The sequence below is a fragment of the Lemur catta genome, chromosome 1, assembly GCF_020740605.2.
Source record: "Lemur catta isolate mLemCat1 chromosome 1, mLemCat1.pri, whole genome shotgun sequence".
NCBI classification, from domain to species: domain Eukaryota; kingdom Metazoa; phylum Chordata; class Mammalia; order Primates; family Lemuridae; genus Lemur; species Lemur catta.
In genome coordinates this window covers 120,447,171-120,460,331 of record NC_059128.1, presented here as the reverse complement: position 1 = coordinate 120,460,331, position 13,161 = coordinate 120,447,171, and the positions used below count along the sequence as shown (strand labels likewise).

The window sequence follows — 13,161 nt, the reverse complement described above, 5'->3', positions numbered from 1 at the left end:
ACCACAAGCGATGGCCACCACATCCAGCTAGTTTTTCTTATATTATTGATAGAGATGGGGTCTCACTATGTTGTCCAGGCTAGTCTCAAACCTCAACCTGACAAAGTGCTGGGATTACAGGTCTGAGATACCACGCCTGGCCCTCTGGGCACAGTTCAGGTAGGCTAGGCTAAGCTATTAGGTTTGTTAGGTTAGATGTATTAAATGCATTTTTGACTTACAATATTTTCAGCTTACAATGAGTTTGTCGGGGGTGACCCCATCGTAAGTTGAGGAACCTCTGCATATGTCAGCACAAAGTCTTGCACATGAATGTCCCTAGCAACTTTATTTGTGACAGCCAAAGCTGGAAACAACCCAAATGTCCCTCAACCGGTGTTATGGATTACAACTGCGGGTCCATCCGCACTATGGAATTCTACTCGGCAATACCAAGGAATGAACTGTTGACACAAGGAACACCACGGGAGAGCCTCGAAAAAGCAGCGAGATGGGCTTGTTCTGCCCACTCAGGAGAGCTTCAGCCCGTCCCTACGCCTCATGCCTCTGCCACCCCAGATCTGGGCTCTGTTCTGAGTGAGGACCGCCAACAGACGGAAAGTCTGTTTCTCATGTTAGTCATTGATTTTAAAGCTGCAGTGGTCAATTTCAAGTCCAAATCTAAAGGTATCCAATCAAAACAGCCTGCACAGGTCCAGGTCTCTGAGGGCTGGAAAGGTGGGGTCGGTCGGGAGGTGCATGTGCGTCGCCTGTGGCTGCTGTAACAAACCACCATAGGCTGGGTGGATACAACAGCAAACTTTTATTCTCTGACAGTTCTGGAGGCCCCAAGTCTGAAATCAAGGTGTCATCAGTAGGGCCCTGCTCCCACTGAAGGCCCTAAGAAAGAGCCGGTCCCATGCCTGTCTCCTGGCTTCTGGTGGCTGCTGGCAATCCTTGGTGTTCCTTGGCTCCTAGATGCATCACTCTAGCCTCTGCCTCCATCTTCGCCTGGCCTACCTGTGCGTATCTCTGTTTCTCTTCTCCATTTCTTGTAAGGACACCCGTCATTGGATTCACAGCCCTCCCCACTCCAGTATGGTCTCATCTTAATTTAATTACACTTACAAAGACCCTCTTTCCAAGTAAGCGCACATTCTGTGTTTGCAGTTGGAAACGAATTTGGGGTTCAACCCAGTACAGGGACTTCCACTGCCAGGTGAGCAGGGGATGCCCCCCTCAGAAATGGGAGCCATGGTAGGTGTGTGAGCGAAGACCACACTGGGTCTGACTCACCTTCTCCCCTGCCCCATGGAGAAGAATGGAGAAGGAGTGGAGGGCAGAGAGCTAGTGTCCAACTTATGGTGAGTGTCAGAATTGCTGTGTGATCTTGACTAAGTCACTGCCCCTCTCTGGGCCTCAGTTTCTCTACCTGTGAAAGGGGGCACAGGAGATTGGGCCTGAAGACTTCCAAAATCCTTGCTAAGGTTAAACATGTTTCAGGGAAGAGCTAGGGTCTTTCTCAGACCCTGATGTCAGATGTGGAGGTTTCCCATGTTGTCCAGAGGAGACTCCAACATCTTTCATTATAGACAGAGAAAAATCCAGCCCTGTTTGGGAGGCGGGCAGGGATGCAGCACCTATGGCTAGGGGTGGCTAGAAGCAGGTGGCAGGATGAAATGACTTCCTGTATGCAAATGAGCAGTCCCAAGCTCTTTTGCATACAAAGTAGTCCAGCCAATCAGAGTCCAAGACCATTGGCCCATGGCCTGGGATTGGCCTCTCTGTGAGGTTCCATCCCAGAGGGTCAGTCCTAGGCTGACCCTGCCATCAGAGGTTTGTCTCCTGTAGATTGTCACCGTCACATCCACTGCGGGGGGTCCAGGAACTGGCCTCCTCCAGCTCCCTCTGCCCCAGGAAGACCACATGGTCCTCATCAGTGGGCAGGAAGTCAGGGGGCTTCTTGGTTCCAGGGGGGAGTTCTTCAGCACCCTGGGGGGAAGGGAATAGACTGACCCCATCAGAGACTCTGTCCCCACTCTGTGTCAGCTCATGTCCCAGACAGGACGGGGGCCTGCACAGAGTCACACAATACCCCCTTGTCCAGTGCATCAGCCAGTCCTGTCCCCTCTGCCTCCAAAACCTCCACTTACCTCTCTTCTCCACCCAGGTGTCACCCACAGTCCAGGCCATCAAGGCTTGCTCGGATGCCTGCTCTAGCTGCCTCCCTCCTCTCTCTGCCTGTTCCCCTTCAAAAACAGTATTTCCCCCAGGGCAGCTGGCGGAGCTTTAAAACCCTTCAGCCAAAATCCCACCCCCCAAGTCCAGCCTGTTCCTGCTTTTCCAGGGCTTTTCCACCAGCTCTGCCATGCCCCCAGATCTCTCCACGGCTGGCTCCCTGTCTCTCAGAGTGAATCTTCCAAGAGGCAGCCCCCGACTGTACTGGCTAAAGTTGCTCCCCTCCAAGCATGCCATTTGATTGTCCTCCTTGTTTCTCTCTTCAGCTTTCACCTGCCCCTGCTAGATGGTGGGCCCGGACCCCAGCTCAGAGCAGAGCTGGGTACACAGCAGGTGCTCAGTAAATGAAGGGATGAATCCAAAGCAGGGACAGGCCTGGGATCAGTTTCCCCAGGGACAGCATTTCCCAAACTCTGGGCATTCACAGAGCAACCATGCAACTTTGTCTGAAATCTGTCTACCCTCTGCTGTTTCTTATGTAAGATTTTCTCTAAGTTGAGTCACTTTGGAATGAAGTCATTTTATTTTAAGAAGAGACTTGAGGTCAATATTCTAACGGCAAACCAGTTTCACCTGCCAAGGATGGGAAGTAACTGTAAAAACAGATACCACAGGAATGAACAGCTCATTCCTTGTAAAAGGCGATAATAAAACCAATTAAGGACAACTCAGTTCCCCAGGGAGCCTTTCCACGGGAGGCCATGAGAGGCAGGGACAGACAGTGATACCTCCAGTCCTTCCAGAGTTATGGGCATGCCCCAAAGCCACTCCCCTGCCTCTTGCTCTGGGAACCCGGCCTGAGACTGACCTTCACCAAGCTGTCATCCAGGATGGCCACTTCCTCCTTGGGGGCCACTGACGCCGTGTGCCGTGCGAGGTCCCACCACAACAAGCCGGGGCCCAGGGCGCTGCGCTTGGTGGGGCCTGAGAGGCAGGACAAAGGGGGGGCATTGAGTGAAGGGGCCGCGGGGGCCGGAGACCTGGCCCTGGGGAGGAGAAAGGAGAGCCCTGGGCGACGGGGTTTGATGGGGTCCAGTGCCACTTCTGACAGCAACCCTCCGCGGCACAGTGAGCAGCTGTGAGAGATGCTTCCATTCCCTGCTGCGTCCTCAATACCCAGCACTGCGCCGGCCTGGAGGAGGGCTTGATTAAGGCCTGGTTGATCAGCGTCAAGTCGGAGACACAGGAAGTGGGAACAGGTGCTGTTATCACTACTGATTTCTCCTGGTCTCTTTCCGCTTCTCTGTGGGGCTCAGAATTCCCGGAGGGGCGCGGAATGGCCGTGCCCTCCAGGAGAGGGTATTTCAGCACCAGGGATAGCGCCTCGCAGCCACACCCCATGTCCTCTAGGAAGGACTCAATTTTCCAGGGAAGAGGAGCTGGGGGTGTGTGTGTGTGTGTGTGTGTGTGTGCTCAGGTTCTGCTTCTGCAAAACAGGGCAAGTTCTGTGAGGTGCAGGGTTGCTGTGAAGGTTGCTTAAAGGGTGCGGATGTGTCCGGCGTGCAGCGTCCATTTGGCTGATGGGAGCGTCCTTCCTCCCTGCCTGGTGGCTCCTTGAGGCAGGGAGGTGGAGCAGGTGGCCTCTGAGGAGGGCACGTGGCCTGCTTACCTGTCAGACAGCTGACCAGGGCTCCGCACAGCACGGTGGTCAGCGTGCCCAGGGCTCCGTAGTAGAGGTAGGAAATGGCGTAGAAGCTGTCAGCTAAGGCAGGTCCGCTGGGGTCCATTCCTGAGCTGGGGGTGGGCGAGGTGGGCGTGAGATGGGCTTTCTCCTTCACCTCCTGTCTATGTTCAAAAGCCACTCTCAAGCTACCCACTTCGTTCCGTCCCCTCTGTCACGGTCCAGCCCAGCCCCCCATAACTGCACACCCAGACGCGAGCTGCAGCCAGCTCTCCCTTCCTCCCGCTCCCTCCCCCAGTTCCCGGCATTCCCCACACACGGGCGGAGGGAGCTTTACTAAAAGGTAACTCAGATCACCTCTGGCCACTGCCTGTCACCCTCTGTGGCTCCCTATTGCCCTCGGAATCAAACCAAATTAAACTCTCAGAAGAAAACATAGGTGTGAGTGGATTATTGCCAAATTCATGAGCATGGATTAGGCTATTAATAGTTTCTTAGCTATGACACCAAAAGAGAATATACAAAGATATAAAAATATGTAAATTAGAACTCAACAACAAAAAGACAAATGATCCATTCTCATCTACACCTGTTGTGGAGAAAGAAGAAAAAGTAAAAAAAAGAAAGAAAGAAAGAAAGAAGAAAAAAGGACAAATGACCCAAATAAAAAATGGGCAAAGGGTTTGAATAGACATTTCTCCAAAAAAGATATACAAATGGCCAATAAGCACATCGTCAGTCATCAGGGAAATGCGAATCCAAATGACAATGAGATACCACTTCCCAGCCACCAGCACAGAGGGTAACAAGCCTTGGTGAGGGCGTGGCAGAGCTGGAAGCCTTGTGCACTGCTGGTGGGAATGTAGAACGGTGCAGCCAGTGTGGAAAACGGTCTGGCAGGTCCTCAAAAAGTTAAACACAGAATGACCATGTGACCCAGCAATGCCACTCCCAGGTAAGTGCCAGCAGAAATTAAAACGTGTCCACACCAAACTTGTGCACGGGCTTCCAGCACTATTCACAATAGCTGAAGAGTGGAAATAATGCAGATGCCCGTCAGCTGGTGCGTGGATAAACACAGTGCGGCCCATCCATGCAACAGAATATTTTTCAGCCATAAAAAGGGATGCAGCACTGACACCTGCTACCACGTGCATAACAAACCTTGAAAACATGATGCTGAGACAAAACAGGTCACATATTATACGACTCCATTTATATGAAATGTCCAGAACAGGCAAATCCATAGAGACGGAAAGTGGATTAGTGGCTGCCAGGGGCTGGGGGAGGGGAAGTGGGGGGTGACGGCTAATGGGGACGCAGCTTCCTCTTGGGGTGATATCGTTGAGTTATAGTGGTGACGGTTGCACAAATCTTGTGACTATGCTAAAAGCCACTTTATTTTATTTCGTTTTATTTTTTGAGACGAGTCTAACTCTATGGCCCAGGCTGGAGTGCAGCAGTGTCATCATAGCTCACTGCAACCTCAAACTCCTGGGCTCAAGCAATCCTCCTGCCTCAGCCTCCCGAGTAGCTGGGACTACAGGCACGCACCACCACGCCCGGCTAATTTTTGTATTTTTTTGTAGAGACTGCTGCCTCTCTGTATTGCCTAGGCTGGTGGTCTTGAACTCCTGGCCTCAAGTGATCCCCCCACCTCAGCCTCCCAAAGTGCTCGCATTACAGACGTGAGCCACTTCACCCAGCCTAAAAGTCACTTTTCAATAGTTAATTTTATGGTATGTGAATTACATCTCAATAAAAAAAACAGGATCAAATTAAATTCCTCTCTCTTCACCGTGTCGCCTACCCCTCCCTTGTCCCATTAAATCCTCCTGGACCTCAGAGTGGCTGGACCTTTCTAAACTGAGTCTGGCCCCAGGGCCTTCGCACTCGCCCTTCCCACAGCCAGGAATGCGCTTTCGTAGCCAGGCTCCTTCTCAGACAGAGCTCAGGGTCAGGGGCCGGGCCTGACCACACCCTCCCGCCACCGGCCTGTCACCTGCTGCTGGAGGCGTGGGCAGCAAGGAGCCGTGGGTCCGGGAGGCCCGAGGCATTGGCCGAGGGAGCCGCGCAGCGGACGGCGGATGACGTCAGGACCCCCGTGGTCTGTCCGCTGGGCGGGTACAGCGTGGCCCCCACGGACACCCACAGGGACAGGGCCAGGCCCGCTCCCAGCCCAGAGAGGACGCCCTGGGGGCGGAACCGGCGTCAGGGGAGGAGCGGCCTGGCCCCGCCCCTCGCCCCACCCCTCGCCCCGCCCGGCCCGCTCACCGGCGTGTTGCACGCGGGCAAGAACATTCCCAGGACAAAGGCTCCCAGGAGCGGGCCGCTGATGACACCCATGACCGTGAAGGAGCCCTGGGAGAGTCGTGGGGGTGGGGCTGAGGGCAGTCGCCCCACCCCTCCAGGTTTCAGTGTACCCGCTGGGAAAGCAAGACCTGAGAAATTCCACTACGGGCCTTGAGACGCTTCCATACCTCAGTTTCCTCAAAGAGGAGGGGACTCTCTGTTCCTGCCTCTCTCCCCTGCTAATTCTGATCCTCTGACGGTTGTGCCCCGACCCCCAAGCCAGGGAGACCCTTTCTGCCTCCAGGCCGCCGCCGCCGCCTGCACCTTCCACGTCCCTGTCCCAGGCCAGGTGGCTGTAGGAAATGCCCGGCCTCAGGAGTTAGAGTGAACCCAGTTCTGCCACCGACATGTGTGACCCTCTCTGAGCCTCGGTTCAATGAGAACAAGACCCCACCTCTTGGGGAGACCCCAGCGAGGTAGGGGCTCACCTGGAGGACGCCTCCCCCCAGCAGCGAGGACAAAGCCGCCACGGTGAGACAGGCCGAGCCATAGAAGATTGCTGTAGCGGATGGAGGTGGCAAAGTCAATGGGGACACGCTGCCCTGGCCTCCCACCCGGGTCTCCCCTCAACTCACAGAGCCCCTTGGAGACAATCACGAGTTTCCTGCGTGCCAGGTTTGGCAGCCGTGGTTTGATGAGGTCTTCTATGGTGACAGCAGCCATGGCATTGATGCTAGTGGATGCTGTGCTGGGGGGTGGGGAGCAAAACAAGGGAGGGTCCTCAGGACACACAGGGAGACTGGCACACCCCTTCTAGGGCCTGCCGTGACTCCACTCAGCCCAAGGACAGAGGTGGTGGTCACCAAGTCCCCCAGGAGTAGAGGAGATGTCCACCTACTCCCTGACCTGGAACCTGAGACATCCCCCCTGGACTAAGGACACCTGTGGCCAAGGGCAGCCAAGACAGACAGGCAAGTTCTGGTTACAGAGGGAAGTGCCAAATGGGACCCCAGTCACAGCAGGAGACTTGCAAAGGGGAGAGTGAGGGCATGTGACTAGAAGTCCCAGAAGACTTGAAACTCCCAGAATGCGGCCCTGGAGGGCAGGAGTAGGGGACCACGTGGTCGCGGCTGTGCCCCAGGATTTAGAACAGAAGTACCCACCCCACGGCAGATGCTCTGCTCGGTAAGCATTTGTTTTGGGGAGGAAGAGAAGAGAGTGAGGTGTGGCCCTGCCAGGTAACAGGGTGACACCCCACCGCTGGGGTCCCTGTGCCCAGAGTGTGCCTTCTGCTGGAGCCCACCTGAGCTGCCCACTAGGGACTGTGAATGGGGGACAAGTCCAGAACATTCCAGTCCTCAGGCAAGGCCCCAAGTAGGGACCCAGGAGGCCCCAAGGAGTTCAGATAAGGCTGGGTGGGTGAGCAGGACTGCTTACCTGAGGGTGCCGCTGTAGGCACAGGCCAGGAAGAGCCCGGGCACTCCAGGCAGGCCGTCAAAAATGTCCAGTACCAGCAGGGGCATGTACTGGGGGGAGATGGAGGTCAGCCCGAGGACAGCAGCTCCCCAGGCAGGGGCTTCTGTCTGTGCTGCCCATGCATGTCCCCAGCACCCGGCACAGACAGGCCTCCCTGGGGGACACTGAAGGTGGGTTTGTTGATCCACAATGTGGATCCAAGGACTGTCACTGGGCTGTGTGCTGCACCCTGGGATCCAGTGAGGGAGGACCCCGTGTCACCTCCACTTTACTGATGAGGACGGTGAGGCAGGGAGGTACAGCCCCTACCTGAGGTTGCACAGTCAGGCAGTCCCGGACCTGACCCCAGGGGGGACGGCCGGTGGGATGGCCTCACAGCCCCGCTGACTCTGAACCCCATGGACAGAACTCCAGCTGTGACACGACCTGGGCCTGGGTCCTGGCCCCAGCCCTGCGCCTGACTTGCCCACTGATCTCAGGCAGCTGCTTCTCCCCTAAGCCTCAGTTTCCTCATCTGTAAAGTGGGAGCTGTGACAGCATTGGCTTCAGTGCACTTTGGAGGATTTGATGGGAAAACTGTGAAGGGAACAACATGAGACACAGAGGAGGCACTTGGGACATGGGAGCTGGCCATTATTATTATTATGGACATCATCATTTCATGTTGCACCACAGTTCCATCTTCTCTTTGATGTCTCCCAGGGGGTCTCTGTGACTCCAGATCTGAATGTGCCTCTCTCCTGCTCACATCCCCACTGGCTGCCCATTGCCTCCCAGACTCATTGCCCCACTCTCCCCAGATCCTCCTCTGAGCTCTCTCTTGCCTCTGGGCCATTGCACAGGCTGTTCCCTCTGCTAGGAATGCTCTTCCACCCCATCCTCTGAGGCTGGGGTGTGGGTACGGGAGCCTGGGTGGGACTCACCTGGTCTGGGGCGGAGATGCGCCCTGTGAGGAGAGGGTCACAGCCACTGTAGAATACAAACATGATGATGCCGCAGACGGCAGCGCTGGACACGATCAGGAACAGGCCCAACTGGTTGATGAGCAGGGCCCTGGAGGGAGGGTCAGCCTCAGGCTGAGGGGGCAGCTTCAGGCTGGGGGGGGGCAACATGTCCCAGAAGCCCCCACATCGTCCCCATACACTCACAGCTTGGCCTGCCTCTCTGTGCGGCAGGCCACATAGCGCTGCACCTGTGCCTGGTTCACACCGTACATCGAGAGCCACAGCAAAGTGCCGCCTACCACAAGTGTCCAGAATGTATATCGGCTCCTCGGGTCAGGGTCAAAGCTGGGTGGGGACAGGGAAAGTCAGCCATGTGGTGATGTCACCTTGACTTCACTCTCTCAAGGGCCCCAGATAGCCATTCTGTACCATATGGACCTTAAGGGGATATTTGGAGTGGGTTTTGAAGTATGTGTAGGAGTTTGCCAGATTGAAAATTCACTTATTTGTTCATCTATGTATGCATTCTAAAACGATTCTTTCTTTTTCCCAGCTGGGACCTCAGAGAAGCTTCAGTCCCCAGTCTGGGATGGGGGGTGGGCAGAGGTGGACACAAACCCACCTCTCTGACCCCAGGGTCAGGCCTGGGCCCAATGGAGGGATGAGGGCTAGAGAAGTCTAAGGGGGCACAGAGAGAGGGAGCCAGGAGAGTCTGGGGAGTGGAGCAGGGAGGGCTTCCTGGAGCAGGAGGCATTAGCTGGCTTTCCCCGTGGCACGAAGGGAGTCCTGCTCCATACTTCCACAGTGTCCCTCCACATTGTCACTCACTCCATCAGGTTGATGCGGGAGTGGTTCTGGGCAAACTGGAGCACGTGCCGGGGCCCACCCACTAGCACGGCACCGCGGGCCAGGACCACCCAGAAGCCCGACAGCATCACCACGACCTGGAACACATCAGTCCAAACCACGGCCTTCATGCCACCCTGAGAGATAGGACAGAGGTGGGGGGGTCAGATGGGGGACCTGGCTGTGGCTAACCCAGCCTGGCCTCCAGCTGTGGCTGGGAACGACACCTGTCTCTGCCTCTGTTTCCTCATCTGTAAAATGGGGTTAATCATAGTACTTTCTCATGGTGGTGTTGTGAGAATTAAACAAGTTAATAAGTGAAAAAAGATTTGGAACAGCACCTGGCACATGCACGTGCTCAGTGAATCATTACTGCCGTTACTATTATTACCACTACAGCGACTATGATCATTAGTTGCTGTTTCTACCCATGGGCCCTCCATGCCTTTGCCTTCCCATGGCACCCCGAATTTTCTTTGGGGAAGCCCCTTCCTCCCTCATTCAGGCAAGGCTGACCCCACAAGTAGCCACTCCAGAAACAGCCAACAGAGCATCTCAGCCCCGCAAGCTGCTGTGACCTGGACATGGGGCATTGGCCAGCCCAGTGCTGAAACGGGAGCCCAGTCTCTGGTGGGCAGGAAGCCAGAAGATGTGGAAGCCTGGAGCTGATGGAGCTCAGGGAGGAGGGAGACGACCCAGGGCACACTGTTGGAGCTCCTGGATCTAGCCATGCCCGAAGTTGGGTGATCTTGAGACTCTGGGCAATAAGCCTTTCAGATCACCTTTCATTATAAAGATGAGGAAACTGAGTCCCACCTGGGACAGGGGCTTCCTCGGGAGAAGAGGAGCAGAGAGTGAACCGGCCGTCCCAGAGTCTCCCCACAAGGGACCCAGGGGGCCTGCAGTCCCTGCGTGCGTGAGGTGGGTTCTCGGGGCCCCTCACCACAGCCGTGTAGAAGGTGCAGATAATCCCAGTGGACAGGAGCGACGCCCAGATGTCCAGCCCGGTCACTGTGCAAAAGGGCGGGGCTCAAACTTAGTCCCCACCGTCTTAGGCCCTCGGCCCTCTCCTTGTCCCCTCCCGGAACCCTCCCCAGACCCCCCAGGGTCAACCTTGGTTCAGGATGAGCGCGGGTGCGTAGATCACGATGCCGGTGTAGAGCGTCTGCAGATGGAGGGTGGGTCGCGTGAGGCTGGACGGGGTGGGGAGCGCGCCCGGGCGAGTTGGGGATTGCAAAGGAGCTAGAGAGGGGTGGTCCCGGCAGGTGGGCGGGGCGCGCAGGCTGGGTCGTGCCGTGGGGGCGGGGTCAGGTCAGATGGGCAGATGGGGTGTGCGGGAGGGAAGGGAATCAGAACACGTATGTGTGGGCCCCCCACCCCCGGCAGGTCCGCGTTGGATAGGGGCGGGGCCCTGAAGGATGTGGGCGGGCATATGGGCGGGGCTCTGATGGAAGGGGCGGGTATGTGGGCGGGGCCCCAAGGGATGGGGCGGGCTGTGGGCGGGGCCCTGTGCACTGGGCGACAGCAGGGCAGAGGCCATTCACCGTGGCCACCAGGTACTGCAGCGTCCCGCAGAGCCGCACGGCGCGGCTGAAGCGCAGCTCTAGGTACTGCAACGAAGAGCCGACGGCTCGCGGTCACCTGGGCAGGCCCTACCCTGGGCGAGGCCTCTGGGGTCCCTCAACTGCTCTCTTGGCTGCTGCACCTCCGCCTGCGCTCGCCGCACCTGTGCACACGAGCGATCCCCGTGCCTGTGCACGCGGCGTATGCCCTAGATGACCGACCCATGCGTGTACACGTGCCCTGTCACTCGTTCGCTTCCAACCGGCCCAGGCTCCTGGAACAGCCTCTGCTCCGCGTACACCGACGTGCTTGCAAGCAGGCAATACAGACAGAGCCCAAGGCTAATGGCATTAGCCGCCTACTGAATACAGGTCCCGATTTTAATCGCTCTACCCTCTGGCTGGAGGGAGGTCCTGTAATTGGCCCACTTGGACCGTTGGGAAACCCGAAGAGAGGGGCACGCCCCCTTGCCCCAGGTAGGAGAAAACGGAGAAGCCAGCTCTGGAACCCCCGCCAGAGGGTGCGCAGGCCTGGGCATGTTGGGGACGGGTGTGTGACTGTCCATTCCTAAGTACACACCTGGTCGGGCCGCCCCGCCCCCCGCGCACTTCCACCCAGAGCCAGGACGCGGGCTCCACTCTTCCTCCTTCCTGCCCCTTACCCACGCCTGGGGCCTCTTCCCGGAACCCTCTCCACCTGTCTGCCTGGGGGCTCCCTACTAAGGCACCGCGGAGCCGTCTGCGTGCCCCTGCACAGAGGCTCAAAGCCCCGGGGCCTCCCCCTCCCGCCAGGGTCCCAGCGGGTCACATGAGTCCCGCCCGCGGCCTCTGCCGGTACCTCGTAGGTGCTGGTGAGGCCCAGGCGGTAGAAGACCGGCAGGAAGAGCGCGGCGGTTAGCAGGGAGTTGAGCAGCTGGCCCAGGCACATCCAGAGGAACTTGAGGCCGTAGCGGTAGGCCTCGGCGGGCACGCCCAGCACCTGCACCGCGGACATGAAGCTGGCTGCCAGCGACAGGCCCACGGGCAGGGCCGTCAGGCGCCGGCCCCCGGTGAAGAAGTCCTCAGCGCTCCGCTGCCCGCCGCGAGCCAGCCCGACCCACAGCCCGATGCCGGTGGACACCAGCAGCATGAGCGCGAAGACCGCGTAGTCCCAGGCTCCGAAGGTGGCCCGCGCCCCTGCCTCGACGGCCTCCATGCGGGCAGGTGTGGCGCCCGCGCGCCCACCGGGGGGAGCTGGCAGCGGCGGGGGCGTCGGGACGGCACGGGCAGTGGCAGGATGCTCGGCCACTGCGGGGGACGCACGCCTGTCGCGCCCTGGGATGGGAGGCCCTGAGTGGGCTCCCTGGGCAAGGGATCTGTAGGTCCTTGCTGTCGCTGTCCGCCTCCCTGTCCCTCGTCTCCGTCTGTGCGTCCACCTCGCCTCACTCGGGGTCCGATGCCTAGTGCAGCGGGCGTCTGTCCCTCTTCCCGGGCACCGGGCTGGAGGTCGCGGTGGGGCTTAAAGGGGCAGCTTGCGGTTGTGGGCTGCAGATTTACTGGGCTCCGGGTCACGGCGGCTCCGCCCCCAGACCTGTGGTGGGGGAGGAGTCACACCCTTTCCGCCCGGGACTGGGATTGACCGGGCAGGCCACCAGGGGTGGCTGCAGGCAGTAGGGCTGGGGAGTCCTCCCCAATGCCCCTTCCACACACACCTGTGTGCTTCGTGTGGCACTTTCCCCTGAGCAAGGCTGTCACTATCAACTGTTGGCAGGTGGGGAAACTGAGGCTCAGAGAGGAAGGGCATGCCACTTGCCCAAGGCCACACAGCCTCTTTCAGCATTCAAAGCCCTGCTGTGCTAGAATACCCCAAATTTTGGGGAGCTCACTCTCCCACAGGACTGGGGTTCGCTTTCAGGGTTTGGGGGGTCCTGTAGGAAAACTTGCTCAACTTTAGCACCTCCCACAACTGGCACCTGGACCTAAAGCCTTAAGGGGCGCACATCACCAAGCCCTGCCCTTGGGCTAAGCTGGGTGGGAGACCAGGCTAGATTCCCGAGTGGGCGCATACTTGAGGAAGGCTCTGCGTCTCTCTAGGCCTCAGTTTCCTCGTCTGTAAGTGGGGATAAACCAGCCACTGCCTCAGATGATAGACTGAACCTGGTAACACAAGCCTGGCACATGGCAGGCACCTCATTCATTCGTTCCTCGCTTCCCTCGGCAAACA

The 13,161-nt window shown here is 57.9% G+C and overlaps 1 protein-coding gene across 1 annotated transcript; it reads right to left on the bottom strand.

The window, feature by feature from the left end:
* Positions 1 to 783: 783 nt before the first annotated feature.
* Positions 784 to 12,474, bottom strand: SLC5A5 (solute carrier family 5 member 5). The gene is made up of 15 exons (XM_045553505.1): positions 11,797 to 12,474; positions 10,941 to 11,006; positions 10,510 to 10,561; positions 10,340 to 10,407; positions 9,379 to 9,533; positions 8,755 to 8,895; positions 8,530 to 8,659; positions 7,568 to 7,656; positions 6,766 to 6,878; positions 6,619 to 6,689; positions 6,113 to 6,199; positions 5,841 to 6,031; positions 3,827 to 3,951; positions 3,026 to 3,141; positions 784 to 1,971 (listed from the first exon to the last, which is right to left on the bottom strand). The coding sequence occupies exons 1-15, from the start codon at positions 12,151 to 12,153 to the stop codon at positions 1,810 to 1,812; spliced, it is 1,923 nt and encodes a 640-aa protein (XP_045409461.1). The 5' UTR covers positions 12,154 to 12,474; the 3' UTR covers positions 784 to 1,809.
* Positions 12,475 to 13,161: the final 687 nt, after the last annotated feature.